The 21,841-nt window shown below is 35.4% G+C and overlaps 1 protein-coding gene across 1 annotated transcript in view; it reads left to right on the top strand.

Annotated features, from left to right (window-relative positions):
- Positions 1-21,841, top strand: part of LOC149779321 (reversion-inducing cysteine-rich protein with Kazal motifs-like) — a 202,770-nt gene that overhangs the window by 154,353 nt on the left and 26,576 nt on the right. The window contains exons 10-17 of the mRNA XM_089939933.1: positions 2,860-2,971; positions 7,108-7,284; positions 8,419-8,515; positions 11,409-11,545; positions 12,793-12,936; positions 15,639-15,848; positions 16,766-16,879; positions 18,026-18,116. Coding sequence (XP_089796059.1) covers positions 2,860-2,971; positions 7,108-7,284; positions 8,419-8,515; positions 11,409-11,545; positions 12,793-12,936; positions 15,639-15,848; positions 16,766-16,879; positions 18,026-18,116 — 1,082 coding nt within the window. The remainder of the gene's footprint in view (positions 1-2,859; positions 2,972-7,107; positions 7,285-8,418; positions 8,516-11,408; positions 11,546-12,792; positions 12,937-15,638; positions 15,849-16,765; positions 16,880-18,025; positions 18,117-21,841) is intronic.

The following is a 21,841-nucleotide window of genomic DNA, read 5'->3' as shown; positions in this document are numbered from 1 at the left end:
TTAGATCGAGTGATACATGTATGAAATCGATATGAAAATTACTTATTTTCTCAGAAATTTTGAGTATTAAAATCATTATGTCTTTAATCTGCTGAAAGATGAGATAACACTACGGCATTGATGAAATGTGACCTGGTACTCGCAAGTTGCTTTGCTAGTCACATGAGTACATAAATCTAACAACCTACATTTTCAAATGTTGTAGAGAAAAAAATAATTTTTTTTATATATGGCTGGTTGTAATAAAAATACAAAAACGAAAGAACATAAAATTGTCCATATTTATATATTCGGAGAACAACTTCTGGAGTTTTGTTTTATTATGTTATTGTCACGTTGACATGTGCTGTCTGCTTGATAAATCAGACTGGCATGATTGTTGGTTTTTACAAAAAGTATCTGACCTTCATTTAACTCATTCAGCCCCAGCACTGTTATCAGTGTCTCTGCTGCTATGCCCCAGAAGCACCAAGCTGTGTCTAGCTGCTTGTGCCCAAGAGTTTTTACCTGTTTGAAAATTTTTGTAAACATCGTGCACATGCATTCACTCTTACCTTAATTTCTCTTCTTATATCCAATTAAAATCCATGAAATTTTCACCATTTATTCCAAATGAATTTGTCTACACAGTGATATTTTTTTCTCCCTATTTGTCCAAGTCTTTCACAACTTGTACACTATTTACAAAATTATGTGCAACGTTTATCCGCAAAAACTTTTCATCATTGCTGATCCTTATCTTCTGATGATTCAATCTCAGAAACTTCTATGTCCGAATCTAAATCTTGCAAAATATCCAAATGCCAAACATATCTTTCCTCAGCTTGCTCAATATTTTCGAGATGAAACCTGAGAAACTCCTCATTTTTGCTCTGATCAAAAATCACTCTTACATCTGCAATCATTTATGATTTTTCATGAACAGAACACATGTAGTGAAGCTGCTCTCAAACAGTAACCCTTGGCTTCTGAGCAATTCAAATTTCCACAAGCAAAAGTAAAATCATTTCTGATTGGTTTAATAGTTGTTTAGTTCTTGGAAAAAAAATATTTGTAACCAATCAGAGACATTGTATCTTACACACATCAAACCTGGAGATGGGATTAGCCATTGAGTGCAGTAAACAATCCACTACTACAGGCAGGATTGGCCAATGAATGCAGAAACCGGATCATGCCTATAGACAGGATCAGGGCTGAATGAGTTAATATAATTGAATTTCTGTACAATAACAAAAAAAGGTTTTTTGTTGGTATCATGTCGTCGTTTGAGATTTGTGAAGTTATGTGACTAGTAATGTAAATGGCATGTACTAGGTGAGGTTTCATCTATGCTGTAGTTTCGTCTAGTCTGTCAGAGAATTAAATACATAACGATTACAATACTTGCCATTTCTGAGAAAATAAATAACTTTCCTATCGATTTCATGCAGGTATAAGTCGATATAACATAAGTTTCAATTTTCTAGGCGTGCTGGTATGTGACTACCATATGTCGCTACCGCATGGAAGTGGCAAATTCCAAATTTCGGTATGCAGTTGCAATGACCCCACACCCCAACCTAAATGTCCAAGTGTGAAAAATGGGTTGGGAATATTTGGAGGAAACCTGGATTAGAAAGTGGACTGCTATTCATTTTAAGCCAAATTTCTAGTCCAAATTGTTGAATCTTAGAGCTGAAATGAGAAATTGTCATCCGTTGTATTATATATTTTAAAATCTATATGAACCCCTGTATCAATACAGGTTTGGGGACTGGTTTAACATATTCCAAGAAGATAAGTTGATTTTACAGAAAATTCAGTCCTTGTTTATACAGCAGTATATAATTTTGAAGGTCTTTGTCAAAATTTAAGTCAACCCTTTTTGAAAATGTTTTTAAATGATGGATTTATTTACCAGATCGTCTTAAGAAGATTAATTTTTTTGAAAAATCTTGTTTGGGATTTTATTGCCACAGATAAATTCAGGGTTAAACTCTTTTCGTTACAAGACAAGATTCTAATTATTTGAGTTTATTGGGTTTTTTTTAAATACTGTAATGGGAATTGTTTACTTCCTAAAAAGATGCATATATATATATATATATATATATATATATATATATATATATATATATATATATATATATTGCTATAGAATTCTTTAGAATTAAAAGTTTAAAAGGAAACAAAACTAATTTATGATCATTATGTTGTTCCCACTTAGCAACATAATGCACATCAGCAAAATAAAGTTAGAATTTGTATTCTGTACATTGAAATGACTTTACATGGCAATTTATAGGATTTTAATGAAACTTATTTCATGTGATACATTTTGTGGTTTTGTTCATGATCGTCTTTTCTGACTTAAATATTTTGGAGGGTCTTGAAAGAAAAACTTCTTTATATTGAGAAAATACATGTTTTACAATCTAAAATGTTCTTTACTTACATTCAGTAATGGTCATATATGAACCTTGAAAAAATTAATTTCATCCTGGAAATGACCTGGAAATTTATCTATAGAAAATTGTTGGAACCATGTATTTAACAAGGGATTGTGAAGAAGTACATAACAAAATAATTTAAATGCTATGATACCTTGTAGAGTTTGAATTTTGATAAGCATGCAATTAACTGTTTAGTCTATTCCAGGACAGACTAGTGAGGGGTTCTGGTTTAGTGAGGGGAGAGCAACTTTAGTTGTACTCCCCTCCCACCTTCATTTCCAATTAAAATAGTACTGTTTTCACTGAATGACATAAAAATATATCCATTTTTAGCTGAATGAACCATTTTTTTATTTTTAAATTTGAAATCTCTGATAGAAAAATGATGGATCTGTCACAAATTAGTATTTGCTTTTCATTACAGAACTACAGTTTTGGCTGGTCTGTCAGTTGGAATGAATTCCACAAGCACTGTCATTTCCTCAATTCCCCCATAGCCACCATAGACATGTCCATGTACAGCTGCTTCACAGAAGGTGAGCATTTTTCTAAAATTTCTTTGGGCCCCATGATACATGTGCTGTGATCCCCAGAACAGACATGTTGCAGTTACCATATTGTATTTCAGACCTAGATATACTTTATTTCTTTTAGATTAATAATCCAGGCTGTTTATTCTTGCTGGGAGAGATTTTTAGCTCTACTGGTCATAGACTAGAAGAGCTAATGATGTTGGTCATCCACACACATTCATCCCAAGGTCTAGTTAGTTCTACATTGTAGCCAAAATGGTGCTGCTCGGATATCCAATCTAATAATCAAAATACAGAACAGCTTTTTATGAAATGACCTGTTGTTTGTCAGCCATTGTACTTTTGTCCATTAGCACAAGTTTGTTATCATTACTCTAGCTAAACTATTTTGAAAGATTGCCATGAAAATGAACATGCGCATTCATCCCATGGTCTAGTTGGTCCCAGATAGAAATAATGCTGTTAAAATATCCAATGTAGCCTTGCCATTATAGCATTCTCCTTCAGAAATTTTGATTTTGCTACTTCTCATGTAAACATGGGGTTTTCACTAAAAGGCTTGTTATGATGTATAGTTGATTTTAAATTAAAATTGTAGGAATCTTATGTCTATAATGACTGAAAAATCTTTTTTTCTTTTGCTGAAGAAAAAGTCATATTGACATGAGGTTTTCATTGAAAGTTGGTCCTATATTTTAATGGTGCTGATCAGACATCAAATGTGGCCACCACAGCAGGCATCTTGAAAATCTTGTTATTGCTAATCCTCCAAAAGAAAAAGTCATATCAACATAGGGTTTTCACATGAAGACTTATTATGTCTGGTAGGTCCCATAAGAAAATGGTATTGATGTGGTCTTCAATATGGACACCACAGTGGCCAGCTTTAGAATCGTTATCACTACTCCTCTTCTATAGATGATCATACTGTTATGATGTTTTCCCCACAAAATGTCTTGAAAATGGTGCTGATCGGATATTGAGTACGGCCACCATGATAGGTGTGTAGAAAGTCTTGTTATAGCCACTCTTCAGCTGAAAGTCATATTGACATGGGGTTTTGACTTGAAGCCTTATTATGATGTCAGCTTGGTTTGAAGTTAAAATGGTTCAGATCTGAATTCTGATATGGCTACCATGGTAACCACTTTGAAATTTTTGTTATTACCATGCCTTCTAGATGGGTCGTTATATCAAGATCGAGTTTAATCAAAGATTTCTTATGATGTTTTAACTTGGTAAAAAATGAAAATTGTGTATATCAGATGTCCAATATGGTCACCATGGCAGTCATGTTGAAAATATCACCATTTGTCTTGAAAGGATGGTCATATTGACAGGGTTTTTACCAAAAGACATCTGGTGATGCTTGTTTGCCTCAATAAAAATGGTGCCATCCTTGCATCCAATATGGCTGCCATGATTGCTGCCTGGAAACTCCTGCAGGGTTCGTACAGTCTTTGAGAGTTTGGGAAAAATGTGTTAGCATTTTCAAGGCCTTGGAGCCTTGGAAGTTTGGGGAAATCGATCAGATTGCCTTGAGGTTTTAAAAGTCTTTGAAAATTGAAATAAACCCAAATTTTTTAATTTCTTTACATAATCACAAATAAAAGGTTGTTAGATTTGGATGTGTATCCTGACTATACCAACCTGTTTGTTTGAACCCCATACCATTTTAAATAATGGAAACCTTTAATCTGATAAAAGGTACAAGGAACTTAGTTCATTTATTGAATTATAATTTCTAACCTGACTGAGAAGAGAGGCCCTAACACAATCATCATCTGTGCGTTTCATGCTTATTGGAAGTTTTCAATCTAATAGAAGACATGCTTGAGATCCATTTCCAGTTCCTAGCCAAGTCCATTTTCATTAAAGGGGTGTGAGCATGACTACAGATGTACATACATATGTCATCAGCTTCTGACATTTAAAATGTTGAATCAAGCAAAGAAAAAGAATGATAACAACAAATTTGCCTTTCACATGGATTTAACAAGTAGTTTAATTTCTATGTTCATGTGTGCAAAGGGATATAATTCCAAACTCTCTGCATTATGGTAATTGACAGAATTATCCAGCAGTTACCGAATAGGATGATTTGCATCATTATGCTGTCTGATGGAAATAAAGTAGCCCACAATGTATGGAATATGGTGCCCTGTTAGTATGGAAAGTCTGTAAAGCATGAAAGGTGCAGGGGATACCAGTATTAGTATTAGTGCCACTAAGGTCACAGTCAGGTTATAAATTATAAGCCATGATTCAGTTGACTCAAAGGCTAATCATTGACACAATGAGAAAAGCAGGCGGACCTGTGGAAATCTTCATTAGCAATGAAACGATATATGCCTCCTTTGCAAGATATTAAGTACCATGCCTATCTGGATAAGAAGAAAGCAGAGGAGGAGGAGAAAATCAGAAAAGGAAAGAAACGAGAGTTAGCCATGGATGAAGTGGAAGAACTTAAAGCCCCAAAGCTGCATCTTGAAGCTGACATTGCCAGCCTACATGCTTCCTCTGTTCAGAAGGCAGAAGAAGCAGAGTTGAAAGGACTCCTTGTGCTTGTCACAGAGTCAAATGCTCTTAGGAGAAGAGCAGTGGAAAAGATGACAGTGATGGCTTCTCTTTCCAAAATGGTTGAAGAGAAAATACAGCAACTTTAATAATGCATTTAAAGCAGTGCTGATGTCTGTTAAGAGAACAGTTTATTTTGTATTAAATCTGATGCATAAGTTACATATTTCTGAATTAACAGTGAATGTTAACCTATCTTCCGGATTATTATAAAGCAAGTTTAGGAAATTAATGATAGTTTTGAATTTCATCATTAAACAATATTGGAGTATTTTGCATTCATTGTTTTCTCATATAACATTATAGAAAATGGTAGCAAAAATAGGTCTTGGAAATCTGTTTGTGGTCTTTGAAAGTTTGGGAAAGGTCTTTGAATTTATGATTCAGAGTTCAGTATGAACCCTGTCCTGTTATTGTTCAGAGATGGTATCAATTCACAGTAGTTAAAAAGAAATTTGGTTATCCTGAATTCCTGGAAATTCATTCATACTGGTAGAATGTCAGTCACTTTGTTTTTAAAGTAGTGATGATTATTCTTCAGCTGTTGTAACAACACAATTCCCCGAATTTATCTTTTCATTCTAGGCATACATTAAATTTTTAGCTGAAATAGCTATGAAAATTTATGTTATTCTTTGTATGGTATATGTGGTACACTGTTAGTTTTTCCAATTAAAATTAATGCTCAACTCACTGAATTTAAGATGACCAACTTCATCTATTTTGAGCAAAATTTGATATTTAGAAATTGTTGACACACAAATTGAATTTTTAGAGTTTACATTTCCTCTATTCTTGGTATAAATCTGGATTTATTTCCTTAATTTTAATGTGTTGCTTCTGGTACAGTTTAATAATACTAATACTAATAATAATAATAATAATAATAATACAACTCTACCTCATTATAACATAACTGGGGTCTGTTATTGCCGACTGCTTTATTACCAAACTGCATTATACAGAAACCATCACATCTGTGAAACTGTGTTATAATGAGAATAGCATAATATATAGAACAGTGGCATGGGGGGGGGGGATATCAAAACTCATTAAATAATGGTTTTGAAAAGGAAATCAAGACATAAAGCCAAGCTTCATCTTTTTTCTTTGAACCCTTTCTGTTATGCAATGATATGATTTTAATCATGTGGTTCAAGTAATACCATATTATGTCCAGAATCGTGCTAATAATACAGCTCACCGTTGTTATATACTCTTCGTTATATGTGATTCTAAACTGCTCTCTTCCCTTTTACCATAAGTATAAAAATTAAAATAAATAAAAAAGAAAATTTCGAATTTTTCTATCAAAAGTTAAACAGTATTGTTGAAAGAAAACATTATACTTGGTATCATATCTTTATTAACATTATTCAAATGACATTCATTATAACAAGCAATCTGTTTGAGTTCAGAACGTTCATTGTATGAAGGTACTATTGTAATAATAATAATAATAAAATAATAATAATAATGATGATAATAATAATACAAATAACAGCAACAAGGTTGATCATTTATGATCACGTATCAGAATTACACAGAAAATTCTTTTTCAGTTGATGAACCATTCCGCATGGGATGCTCAGGTTTGAAGTACTGTACTAATTTCAACAACCATCCCACAGAACTTTTCCGAAGATGTGATGCGCAGGCTGATGAAGCAGCTAAGAAAGATATAGAATTGTGGGAAAAGGGAGAAATTAGTCTTCCTCAGTTGAAAATACCAGTCAGAGGTAAAATGCTTTAATATGCTCAGCTTGTCCTTGTTTACCTGTATTTTTTGCAGTATTCATCACCACTACCATATGTACTCGTGTTTAGGGCTGATCTAACAGCAAACCGCATGCTTAGCTCTGCCATTGCATAATGCATATGCAGATCTTGGTCTGTAGAGCTGGTTAGGAGTAATCAGTAGAACAGCAGGATAGATCCTGAACTGAAAGAGCGTTATGGTACAGCAGATCAGAATCTATGTTGTTTACATTTGGATTCGACATATAAGCAAGTATATATGATACTTCAAGAGTACCTTTCACACATACACTTAGACTGCTCCAGTGGCCTAGTGGTTAGATGTGGGATATCGCAGTTCAAACCCTGGCTGAATCGTACCAAAGACTTATACAAATAGTACTAGCATCCATCTTGCTAGGCGCTCAGCATCAAAAGGTTAGTGTTAGGACTGGTCGGCTTGGTGTCAGGATAATGTGACTGGGTGGGACATCATGCTATATGTTTGTGGCATGATACCTCAGTGCTAGACATCACTATAAACTGCCACACTGCATATATCATAACGCTATGACTGAAATTTTTTTAAAGCTATGTTAAAAATCCAAATCTCACATGCGTTTACCAGATGGATAGTTCTTTCTCCATTTTCTGTTTCATATCCATTCCCTACATTTTGTTTCAGAGCTCCAAAAGATGGATTGTTCATCCTCGATTCAAAATCTTTGTTTGGTACATCACTATAAACTGCCACACTGCAGACATCATAGCGATATGACTGAAAAATTGTTAAAGCTACATTACAAAATCCAAATGACACATGACACACACATACACTTATCTAAGCTCTTTAAACTACAGAAATTTTGAATTCGAATTTTCATATCCATCCTTATTGCCAGATAAAACAACTCTTGATTATAAAGGTGTTAAGTAACAAAATGGTGTATACCACTCATAGTGGTGCCAATAATTTATATGCCTCACTATCACTGTGTTAGGTATATTATGTTTTTCTGTCCATCTGTCCAACAATCTCATCTCAGTTAAGTTGTGCATTTAGATCTATTTTCAGGCACCTGAGCATCCATTTTCCAAAAACATATTTCTAGTTATTTATTCAATTCTTATTGCAGACATTCGTTTTTGTGAACCAGAGATGTGGAAAGCTATAGCCTGTGCACTGCAGATTCAACCGTTTCACAGAAAACCCAGCCCTCTTCCTATCTGCAGGTCAGTACTATTCTGTAGAACCAATACATTTTATGAGTAAAATGGTTACACCACATGCAAAGTCACTGGTAAATGTGACAAGGTTATGTTTACTGGAAATATTACGGTAGTGAATTTTTATTCATTTACTGGTTATACTAAGCTTTTAAATTTTTACAGTGTTGGCTGAGGAACTTGCAATGTGACAACATCAGTAAATATCACAAGTGCTATTGAATAGCAAGTCTGTAATCCAACAACCTACTCATTAAAAATTTGTCATCAGTCATCAGTCATAGCTTGAATACTTATAAACTTCATTTTCTCCTACACCTTTTTATCCATGGTTGCCACAATGTTTTTCATGGAATTATATATGGATTAATGGATTATTTATGCCAAGATAACCAATATTGTAGAGTTAATCACTCTTTACCATTCTGCATGAGCTCCTTATATCTGCATTTTGCATGGAATCTATACCATTATATTGATAATTTTGTTTAGAAGAATTTTGCCCAGTCAGAGAATACTTGAAGGAATACAAAGCAAAATACAACCAAATTCTTCCTAATAGCTTAATCAGTCAAATATTATTGCGCTTCAAGGATATAGGCATTGATAAGACTCACCACATTAGCTGACTGCACTACTTGTAAGTTGTAGCAGACTGACTAGCTGCCTGACTCAGGGGTTAATTATGATCCCTTTACCTATATGCTGTAGGGGACCACCTAGCTGTTTGACTTTTGATAATGGGGATCCCTTTACCTATATGCTGTAGGGGACTACCTAGCTGTTTGACTTGGAATAATGGGGATCCCTTTACCTATATGATGTAGGGGACTACCTAGCTGTTTGACTTGGGATAATGGGGATCCCTTTACCTATATGATGTAGGGGACTACCTAGCTCTTTGACTTTTGATAATGGGGATCCCTTTACCTATATGCTTTAGGGGACTACCTAGCAGTTTGACTTGGGATAATGAGGATCCCTTTACCTATATGCTGTAGGGGACTACCTAGCTGTTTGACTTTTGATAATGGGGATCCCTTTACCTATATGCTGTAGGGGACTATCTAGCTGTTTGACTTGAAATAATGGGGATCCCTTTACCTATATGATGTAGGGGACTACCTAGCTGTTTGACTTGGGATAATGGGGATCCCTTTACCTATATGATGTAGGGGACTACCTAGCTCTTTGACTTTTGGTAATGGGGATCCCTTTACCTATATGCTTTAGGGGACTACCTAGCAGTTTGACTTGGGATAATGAGGATCCCTTTACCTATATGATGTAGGGGACTACCTAGCTGTTTGACTTTTGATAATGGGGATCCCTTTACCTATATGCTTTAGGGGACTACCTAGCAGTTTGACTTGGGATAATGAGGATCCCATTACCTATATGATGTAGGGGACTACCTAGCTGTTTGACTTTTGATAATGGGGATCCCTTTACCTGTATGCTTTAGGGGACTACCTAGCAGTTTGACTTGGGATAGTGAGGATCCCTTCACCTATATGCTTTAGGTAACTACCTAACTATTTGACTTGGGATAGTGGGGATTCCTCTTCCTATATGCTGTAGGCGACTACCTAGCTGTTTGACTTTTGATAATGGGGATCCCTTTACCTATATGCTGTAGGGGACTACCTAGCAGTTTGACTTGGGATAATGGGGATCCCTTTACCTATATGATGTAGGCGACTACCTAGCAGTTTGACTTGGGATAATGGGGATCCCTTTACCTATATGCTTTAGGTAACTACCTGTTTGACTTGGGATAGTGGAGATTCCTCTTCCTATATGCTGCAGGGGACTACCTAGCTGTTTGGCTTATGGGCTACTTGTAATCCCTGTCTCTTTATGCTGTAGGGAACTAGTTGCATGGCTCAGAGGATAATGATAATCCCTGTACATGTAAGCTTGTGGGGACTACTGGGCTGTTTGGTTTGGGATAATGGTGATCCCTTTTTCTGTAAGCTGTATTGGACAACCTAGCAGTTTGGCTTGGAATAATGGCAATCCCTGTACCTGTAAGCTGTAGGGGACAAGCTAGCAGTTTGGCTTGGAATAATGACGATCCCTGAACCTGTATGCTGTAGGGGACAGCCTAGCAGTTTGGCTTGGAATAATGGTGATCCCTGTACCTGTATGCTGTAGGGGACTACCTAACTGCTTGGCTTGGAATAATGCCAATCCCTGTACCTGTATGCTGTAGGGGACTACCTAACTGCTTGGCTTGGAATAATGCTCATCCCTGTACCTGTATGCTGTAGGGGACTACCTAACTGCTTGGCTTGGAATAATGCCAATCCCTGTACCTGTATGCTGTAGGGGACAACCTAGCAGTTTGGCTTGGAATAATGGTGATCCCCATACCTGTATGCCGTACCTAACTGCTTGGCTTGGAATAATGGTGGTCCCTGTACCTGTATGCTGTAGGGGACAGCCTAGCAGTTTGGCTTGGAATAATGGTGATCCTTGTACCTGTATACTGTAGGGGACAGCCTAGCAGTTTGGCTCAGGGATAACGAGTTAGCTCATACATACAAGGAAATAAATTTTTGTTGCAAAATTTTTTATGTTGGAGTTTCTGAAGAGTATCTGAAATGACTACAATACTTGGCAGTTAGAAAGGATAAAAGAAGAGACAAAATGGCCATTAAAGCATCAGACCTTCGTTTGACTCTTGTCTAGACTTTATACCCAGTCAACATCTTGATTTGTCAGCATATAAGAATATCTCAAAAGATTCATGGTTCTTTAGGTCTCAGGTCAAGAGCTTAATGGATCAAATCTTCAGAAACAGAAAGTAGAATTTTTATCATGTTACTTATTGAGAGTGTTTCATGCCATATTGATAATGTGGTTTGATTTTGTAATTGTACCTTTTCTGTACCAGGGAGGATTGTGTTTACATATTAAACCAGTGTGCAGACCATTCTCGGTTGACATCAGGACAAACGATTCAGAACCTGTGTAACTCTCTGCTTCCATTGGATAATGAGAAGTCCTGCATTTCTGTCCAGCAATTTACAGGTAAATGTTAAAAGCTTTTAAACAAAATTTTTATTGATTTATAAATAAACTTTTGATAAAAAAAGACATACAAGGGTGTGAAGAGCTAAACTACTTTATTATGTAAATTACAAATGCAACACTTTAATATCACTTTGTGAGAGTAGAGAAACATGGCTACCCTCATCACTTTAGTATCAGCTTATTTCCAAAATTTGTAAACAGTATATACTCATTGTGTTTCCTATAAAGCCTAGGCGAGACAGAGTAGTTCCATTATTGTTGGTGTTGTAGTTGTTCAAATAGGTATTAAACTTCCATTTTTCATTGCATTTAACTTTTTGCCTACATAGCTCTATCTACAGTCCTGAACTGTATGCAGAAAGTGGTCACAGTGATCCACTTGTTACAGTCCAGTGACTGATGGGTGTATTGGAATATGCATTGGAATGAGTTAAAATATGAAAATGTTCTGTGGAATTCTTGTTTTGTTAGTATCTAGAAACATGCAGTGGGGTAAATTCCATCATTCATATGTCTGAGTCATTGTCTTGATGCATGATCAGTCTGCAGTAGTGAAAATAATAAACAGAGAAAGGAAATAATTTGTTGCACGGATCAGAATTTTATCTTACGCATGAGATATAGGTGGGCATAGATATCACATTTATGAGGGCATTATTATTGATGTTATTGTTGGTGGTGGTGTAGATGTCAGTGTTAAGTGTCTCCATTTCACTTAGTTTCTCTGAAGCTGTTGTATATTTAGTCATTAAACTCTGATGTATTTATTTTAGTGGATGGTACTCTCACAACACGCTAATGTTTATTACAGTAACCTATTTTCTTTCTCCATTTACTTTGCTGTGTATGGGTATTTGGAATATTCCTTTGCAGAGAAGGCAAAAGATAGTGTTCCACAGAATTTTTTTTCTTATAAATGTTTCATAACCAACTAATTTTTCACAACTTCCTCAAAAATATGTCATTACATTCCTGTTCTTCTTTCCACTGAGATATAAAAGAACCAACGGATAGTGTTGATGTTAACCCACTATCCCCTAATAATCCAGCAAACAAACAGGTATTTGGAAAGAAGGGAACTTGCAGTAAATGTATTTAAGTAATGAGAGTGAATGACGTTTATGATACAATATAGAAGAACATATTGTTTTGTTAATAATTCCTATTCTACGTAGCTTTTCACCCAGATTATGACGATTCATTCTTGCTCACAGCTTACCTATTTTTGTTTTTGCCATATTTAGAAGAGAAGGTAGTCAGTAAAGCAAACCAAAATGAGATTACAACACCCTGCCATCCAAATCCATGTGCTAAAGGGGAGATTTGCCATATCCATCGGCGAAGGTGCAAACACCCAGCTGACTGTAAGCCCTACGTCTGTCAAAAAGGTAAAACAGCTCTTTCAGAGCTCAATTATTTCACCTGTTAAGAATGGCTCAGTGTCTGTCTATGTCTCGTGTCAATGTCTCAGTTATGTTTTTATAAAAAAGCATTATTGAAATTACAGGGGCATTAATTACGAGCAAGAAAATAAGTTAATGATATATTATTAAATTCCAGCCATAATAAGGCAAAGTTTATCATATTTGGATGTCCATCTGTCTGTCTTGATCATTCTTTTCCCTATTTCATTTCTCGAGTTCTCCACCATGTACCAAACTTTGCAAGTAGAATGCATTTGGGGACAAACCTATTAATATTGGGTTCAAAAGTCCAATGATCAAGGTCGCAGAAACTAAATGAAGGAAAACTGTATACTCACATTAACTAGACTTGTGTTCCAGACACCATGACCAGACTGTGTAAAGTTCTTGAATTTTGAAATTATAAAAGACTCATCGATTTTGTGATCATATGGTCAAGGCAATAGTGACTCTAAGATGAAAACTGATTTTCATACAGTATGTTGTTTTTATCACTTCCATTGACCAAACTATGCACATAGCTTGTGTTTGAAACAAGAAATACAGATTCATTTTGGGGTCATTCTGTCAAATGTAGAGGTCACAGTTACCGGTACTGTGGAAGGAGAATTTATTTCCACAAAGATACTTCAGTTATGTACAACCAAACTTGACTGAACTTTGTAGATGGCTTGCATTGGAGACGGGAGAGACACCTATTTATTTGGGAGTCATTATGATGTTGGTCAAGGTCGGTACCTTTTATCACGACCAAATTTACCAACCTACCAGAACAACAGGTATTCTGTTGCACTTTTTATTTTTTTCTGAGTTATTTACTTTCACTTTCGTTTCCAATTCACTTTCTCTCAATTTTCTACATAAAAAGTTCACACAAACATTTGTTTCCTTTCTCATCTGCTATATTTTTCCAGCATACTTCGTCATCTGATCTAACTGTCATTTCTTCAAACCCAACTGCTTTAATATTTAGAACCCTTGTTTGAGGGGTACTATGCATTATTATTTTCAAGTTTTAGTTTTAGATTCTGAAGTCAAAAGCTGAAGACTCTAAAGCGTCAAATAGGCGACTGGAATGTATGCAGTAATTTTAAGCTTTAACTTGGTATAGTGTGCATTTCTTGTACATGACATTTAAGCTAGGAATAAATAACATTAAGTAATAGGAGTTAACATGCAGTAGTGTACCAGGTAGTGAAAATCAAGTGTGCCTCTTTTTACCCGTGTGAACAAATTTTTGTTTGTGTAATTCCTCATTTTTACATCATTAGACTATTTGCTTTCAGTTGATACCAAGTAGTCTTTTATTATTGTGCTGATGTGCTATTGAATGCTAATAAATACATTCTTGTTCATTAGAAATCCTTTAAATATATATAAATTTCTTGCTTTATCTGATAATGGAAACATTTAAATTAGCAATTCAGTTTCATTTGCGCACACTCGGCACATGTAACAAAATTCACACATATACAGTATTAAGATATCTCTTAAACAAGAAAGCAATCAGACATGTACATTAATGAATGAAAGCTGACATTGATTATTTCAGTTCATGTATTGAAAATCACAGCTTCACACATGAAGCAAAAAATCTGCTTAAAGATAATTGATATTGGTCATAGAGTGTGTCACTAAATAAAACCAAAATGAAAAAAGGTTTGATACGACAAACCTTGATGCAAATTTTCCAGATAGTTAAAGCAGTTGTTATTTTGGTAGCAGATAGGAGGGTAGATGTTCAATCCTGTATATGAAAAAAGGACTTTTTAAAGGACTTCATATGCTAGGTCATCTTTTTTTTTCAAAATTCATGACAGTCCACTGAAACTAATTACTAGATTGTGAGTGTTACTTTACCAGGTGTAGATTTTATTATTATCTGTAATGGAAGTGTTCAAAAAATCTTTGACATAAAAACATTAACGGTTTACTCTTTAATAAAAAGTGACATATTATAATGAGTTTACGATTGAGATTTTATTCTCTGAGTTATAAACTTGATAAATGCTATTAATTATATCAGTATCAATAGCCTAATAAAAGTAGATGTGGTTATCCAGATTTTCAGCCATTTGGTTTATACGTGTAACTTCTTGGGGCTATATCTGATGATCATCAATCCTAACATCCTCTTTCTGGAACTACATTTGTGTCCATAAATATAATTATTTTCATACTATGAATATATATTACAATGTATAAAAATTATCTTGGTGCCCAAACTTTTAGTATCTGAAACATACAGAAAGTATTATAATATAACTTATGTAACACTGAATTATAGTTTTTGTTCTTCTAGAGCCAGTGAATAAGCCATTTGCTTTTGTCTGCAAATGTTACTTTTCTTAGATGTTTAGAAAGAAACAAAATTAGCCCACCATATTTTGTCATATAAAAGAGAGACAAGATACTGATCTGGAAGTATCACAGTGCTGCAGATATACAGGACATCAGACTTAGAAATGAGGCAGGGCAGCACAGGTACAAATCAGTGCCAGAAATGTGGATTGGGGTGTACAGGGTTGGGGGCGGGCTGCTGCATAACTCTATCTGCATATATAGAACACTGTTTAAGGTCTCCACTTTGTATACATGTGCTGACAAATTACGTAACACTAATAGTAGTTTGTATAATAATAATACTAGATATATTTGAATTTCAGCATGCCAGTTGGGTCAAGTCTCAACAGTGTATGTGCCAACAAACACATATGTGGTGATTCCAGAGCACTCAGAATTGGACGAGTCTACTGAGGACGAGTGTCAGCAATACAAGACTTGTCATTGTGGGCATACTCAGAGTATCAGTCACTGTAAATCCATACTCTGCATCAAGAAACAGTCTTGCAGCATCAGTCCTAGGCATATTAAAGGTGAGCAAATGTGTGGAAGGTGTAGAGCACTGTGAAAACTGCAGTGGAAATGTTCATTTTGAATGCAGTATATGTACTGAATGATTTCCTGATTAAAGCATTGCAATGTGCTAGCACATCAGAGTCTATGTTTTGTTTGTTCTACCGAATTCTCCTAACAAAACTGCATAGATCCAGATCTGCCAATGCATTATGCGACAGTTATCTGCATCTTTGAAGTTTGCACTTGAGCCCAACTTATTAGCTGGTATATGTGATACTTTGAATCAGTGAGTAATTTAATAAAATAGCAAGTCATTTATACAGGTCATGTAAACACAAATAACTCTTAGATTTATGCTTCATTACGTGTGGCCTTCAGTACTAAATAACATGAATTGTATATGGGCCACTGGCCTTAGGTACTAAATAACATGAATTGTATAAGGGCCACTGATCTTTGATACTATAAAACATGAATTGTATATGGGCCACTGGCCTATGAATTGTATAAGGGCCACTGGCCTTTGATACTAAATAACATGACTTGTATATGGGCCACTGGCCTTAGATACTAAATAACATGAATTGTATAAGGGCCACTGGCCTTAGATACTACATAACATGAATTGTATATGGGCCACTGGCCTTAGATACTAAATATCATGAATTGTATAAGGGCCACTGGCCTTAGATACTAAATAACATGAATTGTATATGGGCCACTGGTCTTAAAATATGAAATAACATTAATTGTGTATTGGCAGTGGCCTTAAATACTAAATAAAAGTCATTGTCAGATACACACAAATAATAATTTCCATGTGAATATTGATTGAACACTTGGCTAAAAGACTGTATGCTTCACCAGCTTCATTATGAAGTTGCTTTATTTACATAGTTTTGATTACACATGAATGTTTCATTCTGTTTTCCAGATCATGGTAGTCATTTCAAGCTGGACTGTAATGATTGCATTTGTCATGCTGGGGAGAAAATTTGTACTAAGAGGTCTTGCCTCTCAGATTCTGCAGCAAATCCAAGATGGACAGGTATAGGTATTTCTATCAATGTAGACAGGAAAAGCTAATTTTTATTTGGGAATAAATGTCACTTTCCTTGTGTAACAATATCATCAAGTTAGTAGTTGGTTTTAGTTTCTAAAAATTGCATGTCTGCTACATTGTTTTCTTTTGTGAACTGAAACATTGGTGTAATAATGTATGCCTGAAATTTTGTATCCTTATCTAACATGACTTTTAGTTTTACCTGTGTAAGCAGAATCCTAATGCTATTCTTTGATGAGACAACTTTTGCCATGGAACACTTATTTATATCTTCTATGTAAGTAGAATCGTATTACTGTTCTCAGGCAAGGCAACCTGTTCCATGGAAAACTTGTTTATATCTCCTATGTAAATAGAACCATATTGCTGTTCTTGGTTGAGACAGCCTTTGCTGAGAAACTTTGAAAGCACAATGGCTCAATTGAAGAGAATGAGGTCATATTTTCATCAATCTCTCTCTCTTTACAGTCGGTGTTAGTGTTAGTTTTTATTATGCGTGTCTCTGTGGAAACTCGACATGGTAATTTATTTGGTGTCTGTGTGCACATCCAACTGTTCTATTGTCAGTCTGTATGTCCATCTGTCTGTATGTCTGTTCCCATGCAAGATTAAGTCCAGTATCACAGGATAGATTGAGTGGGTTTTTATTAGCACTGAGATGTGAGATATGAAATGATGTATTTGTTTACCAATGTATATGGTAATAAATTTGATCTTAGTCTAACATGTTCATTTCTGACACCCTAATTAATTAAGCATTTTTCAATCTAGTACTTAATTCACATTAAACAAAATGCCCACTTCAGTAAGTCTACACATGCACCAAATACTACCAATTCAATGTCACATTGAATATTAAATAAATTAAGTATTTAAAAGTCTCTTCCACACATTGTGCAGTTAGCCACACATTGTGCAGTTAGCCACACATTGTACAGTTAGCCACACATTGTACAGTTAGCTATGCACATTAGCTTGTGCTTGTAACAAACATGGATTGTAGCATTCTGTTAATTGATAATAAGTTTGTTCTGCTCATTCGGTGATATTGTGGGTGTGTACTGATGTCATAAAGCTAAAATAAAAATGTCCCAGGAAGCTTATAGTAATATGCTTCTTTATATTTTTTAGTTTCAGGTATTCAGAACTGTGAATGTCCGCACAAATATGAGCCTGTATGTGGCAGCAATGGGAAAACCTATCCAAGTGCATGTGTTGCAAGGTAAATTTTAAGTTGTTCAGGTTATAAACCATAGTGACACTAGTGTTAATATTTCATCTAGGCAGAGAGTACACTTTTGTTAATCTCATTAAATGCATGGTTAGAAGACCAACTGTGGAAAATTATGGCGACTCATGGCATATTGAATTTCATGTATTCTGTTATACCTTTGCAGATTCTGTGACTATAAACTTTGTTACCTTTCAGACCTGCCAACTTTTATGATAAACTTTGTTACCTTTCAGACCTGCCAACCCTTATGATTTTGCCTTAAGTCTTCCGAAAATAACCCTTAAAATATGCACTTACAGAATCAAAGCAAAAACTATGGAAAAATTATTAGTGAAGCAAAATCCGGATAATTGGTTCATACATGTTTGATTTGGATCTGGGTTTCATATTATAATTAGTGGAGTTAGTCAGGGAACCAAACTAACTTTATAGCAGCACTTCAGATGCTTTAAACTGCACATATTTTTAAAGCAAAGTGTCTGCTTGATCAAACTGTTGATTATAGAATTTTTTTAAAATGGCATCCAACAAGTGGTTCATATTGAAGATGAAAGGGAAAATAAGCCTCTTACAATGTGTTAATAAGCAGCACAGAAGAATAAAATGGAATATTCAGATTCTTGTGAATAAAAGCAGGAAGGGTCACAATTATGTTCATTGGACATCATGTGTCAGTTGAGCATGTCTCATGACGGGAGATAACATTGCCATCATGATATGAAATGGAAAATAATTCCAAGAATTATGTCAAGCTGAGAGATAGCAACAAGCCATAGAGCTGCATTGGGTTTGGAACTAAAGTTTGTGGAACTGTACAAGAGGTAAATAAGGTCTACATGTACTTTACAAACTTTTCACTCGAACATAATTTTTACCTTACTGCATGTTTCAAATACCAAACTTTTAATTACATTTTCCAGCTTTACAATAACAGTTTATGATAATTTGTTACAACTTGAAAACTGGCCAGACTTAATGGAAAAAATCAACTGCCCTACCGAAATGGTCTCATCAGGTTTGGCAGGTCTGACTTTAACATGAAAATTTATTTCATTGGATAAAGAAACACACAATTCAGGGGGAATTCCTTATAACAAGTACAAATGCAGATTTAGCAATTTGTAGATGCTTTCCATACGTTGGAGCATATTATTGTATGATGGTTGTCTGTCCATTGGTCAGTCGGTTACTAATTTGGTTTTTTGAAGAATAACTTTAGTTGTCCACATCTGCAGTTACCAGACTTTGTTGTAGATGGCTTGCACTTGGGGTAAGGAGGAACCCTTTTGATTTTAGGATCAAAAGCCCAAAGTCAGATTCACTGTATCTGAAAGAAGGAAAATGACTTCTGCACAATAACTTGAGTTGTACAACATCTACAATTACCAAACTTTGTGTATGGCTTGCACATTGGGTAAGGAAGAAACCATATCAATTCTCGGGTTAAAAGTTAAAATTTCAAGGTCTTTGTCACTGAAAGAAAAGAAAAAATGGTTTCCGCAATAATTTTAATCTTTCCATCATCTACAGTTACATGACTTTGAGTATGGTTTGCATTGCAGGTCAGGAGGAAAATGATCGATTTTAGGTTCAAAAGTCAAAGTCACTGTGAGTAAAGGAATAAAAATGGTTCTACACAATTACTTGAAGTCTCTACCACCTACAGTTACGAAACTTGGTTGATAGCTTGCATTTGTGGTAAGGGAGAACCCTACTGGTTTCAGGGTCAGAAGTTCAAAGACCAGGTCATTAAGACTGAAGGAAGAAAAATTATTTGCTCACAATAATTAAGAGTTCTCCAACATCTACAGTTACAGAACTTTGTGGATGACTTGCAGTTGGGTTAAATAGACACCATATGGATTTTATCTTTAAAAGGTCTAAAGTTTTTGTGACTGAAAGGAGAAAAATGGTTTCTGCAGAGTAACTTAAGTTCTCTATTACAATAGTCCCCCTCTTGAACGGCCCCCTTGACCAGCGGCCACCCGCTCGTTACGGCCAGAATCTGTTGGCACTGACGAGTTTGTGTTCAAAAGTACCCCTCGCGAAAGGCCACCCGGCTAACGCGGCCAGCATATTAGTGCAAAATCATAAAATTTACCCCTCACAAGCGGCCGCATTTTATTTGAATATGTATCCAGAACCAGTATTGTATTCATAACGTTTGTTAAGTAATCCGATTTCTGTTTCCCGATGTCAGGTTTTCGTTACTGAAAGAAGTGTTGAGTAAAGTACATTTACCACTAAGGTTAATATTATATCATTTACGCCTCACGAGAAGCCAAATTTATTCCATAAAAACCGAGAAAGACTCAAATTTTAATCCATACAAAAGGGTACGTACATGTAATCCGATTAGCCTTACTGCTGTGTTATCATAAGATGTCCGGTTTAGTCACTCTGATAATTGTTAAGAATACAATTATCGAACAGTAGTACCAGCTGAGAAGTGGCAGTATCGATGTACAATACCCAAGTCAGCAGGAAAATGGTTTAATAGCCTTTGTGGCTTCCTTTAGTAAGATGTTGAGCTTGTTCACTTTGGTAATCAGTGGCTATTACTACTGACAATAATTGTCAAAATTACGAATCCTAGCGGCCGCGAGGTCAAATCTGCATGATGTTAATGGTACCTATCGAAGCCGTTTTAGCTTCTCTCACCTAGTTTCAAGAAATGTATAAAAACAATAGGCCACCACACTGCGACTAACGAATCACGTGACAAGATCACTTCCTTTAAAAACATGGCAATTTGTTTAGATGCATACAAAATTGTTTTATCAGTATTGTAGTTGGCAACATGAATAACTTACTGCAAAAAGATCAACATGTCATCGAGGAAAATAAAAATTCTCAGTTTAGAGGAGAACGTGAAAGTAATTCAACTGACGGCGGGGGGTCGTCGAGGATCCTTGCAGAAAACTATCGTCGGGAAGACTCAGATAAACAATATCGTGAAAGATAATGAAACAATTTTGCAGAAGTGGAAAGGTGAAATGGACGGAGAAAGGAAGATTGTTTGAGCCAGGAGACGTTTGTATCCTGATTTGAAAGACAAGAAAAAGCAAAAATTTTGTCAGTTGAACTGGGATATGACGACTTTACCGCAAGTAACGGATGGTTGCACATATTTTAAGTGCGACACAATATCAAGTGTTCTGTCATTAGCGGCGAATCAGCTGATGTTAATAATGAAGTTGTCGAAGATTGAAACAAAAGACTAAACGATATATGCAGGGGATATGACAGCAAGGATATTTTTAATGTGAATGAGACTGGTTTGTTTTTTAGACTGTTACCAGCAAAGTGACGTGATGTGAACTGTAACATACTTATAAAGACAGTTTTAAAACTGTATCAATGGTTATTCATAGCATTCTTTTGCAAATGATGACAAAGTTTGTTTTACATTTATTTCACATCATGCATGTGATTTTTTAATTAAAATATTAAATTTTTAAAGTTAAATGTACTTGTGACTTTTTTCATATGTATTTACTATTCGCATTTGTCATCCCCCTCTAGAAAGGCCACCCGCATTATAAGGCCACTTCCCTGCTGCATTAGGGGTGGCCTTATAAGAGGGGGACTACTGTATCTGTTGTGACCTTGTGGATGATGTGAACTTGGTTTAAGGAAAAACCCTATTGATTTTGAGATCTAAAGGTCAAATGTCGTGATCACTGTGACTAAAAGAAGTAAAGTTATTTTCA

Source organism: Sinohyriopsis cumingii, chromosome 17, assembly GCF_028554795.1.
Source record: "Sinohyriopsis cumingii isolate HCF-2022 chromosome 17, ASM2855479v2, whole genome shotgun sequence".
In the NCBI taxonomy this organism is placed as follows: Eukaryota; Metazoa; Mollusca; class Bivalvia; order Unionida; family Unionidae; genus Sinohyriopsis; species Sinohyriopsis cumingii.
This window is presented reverse-complemented; position numbering and strand designations above follow the sequence as displayed.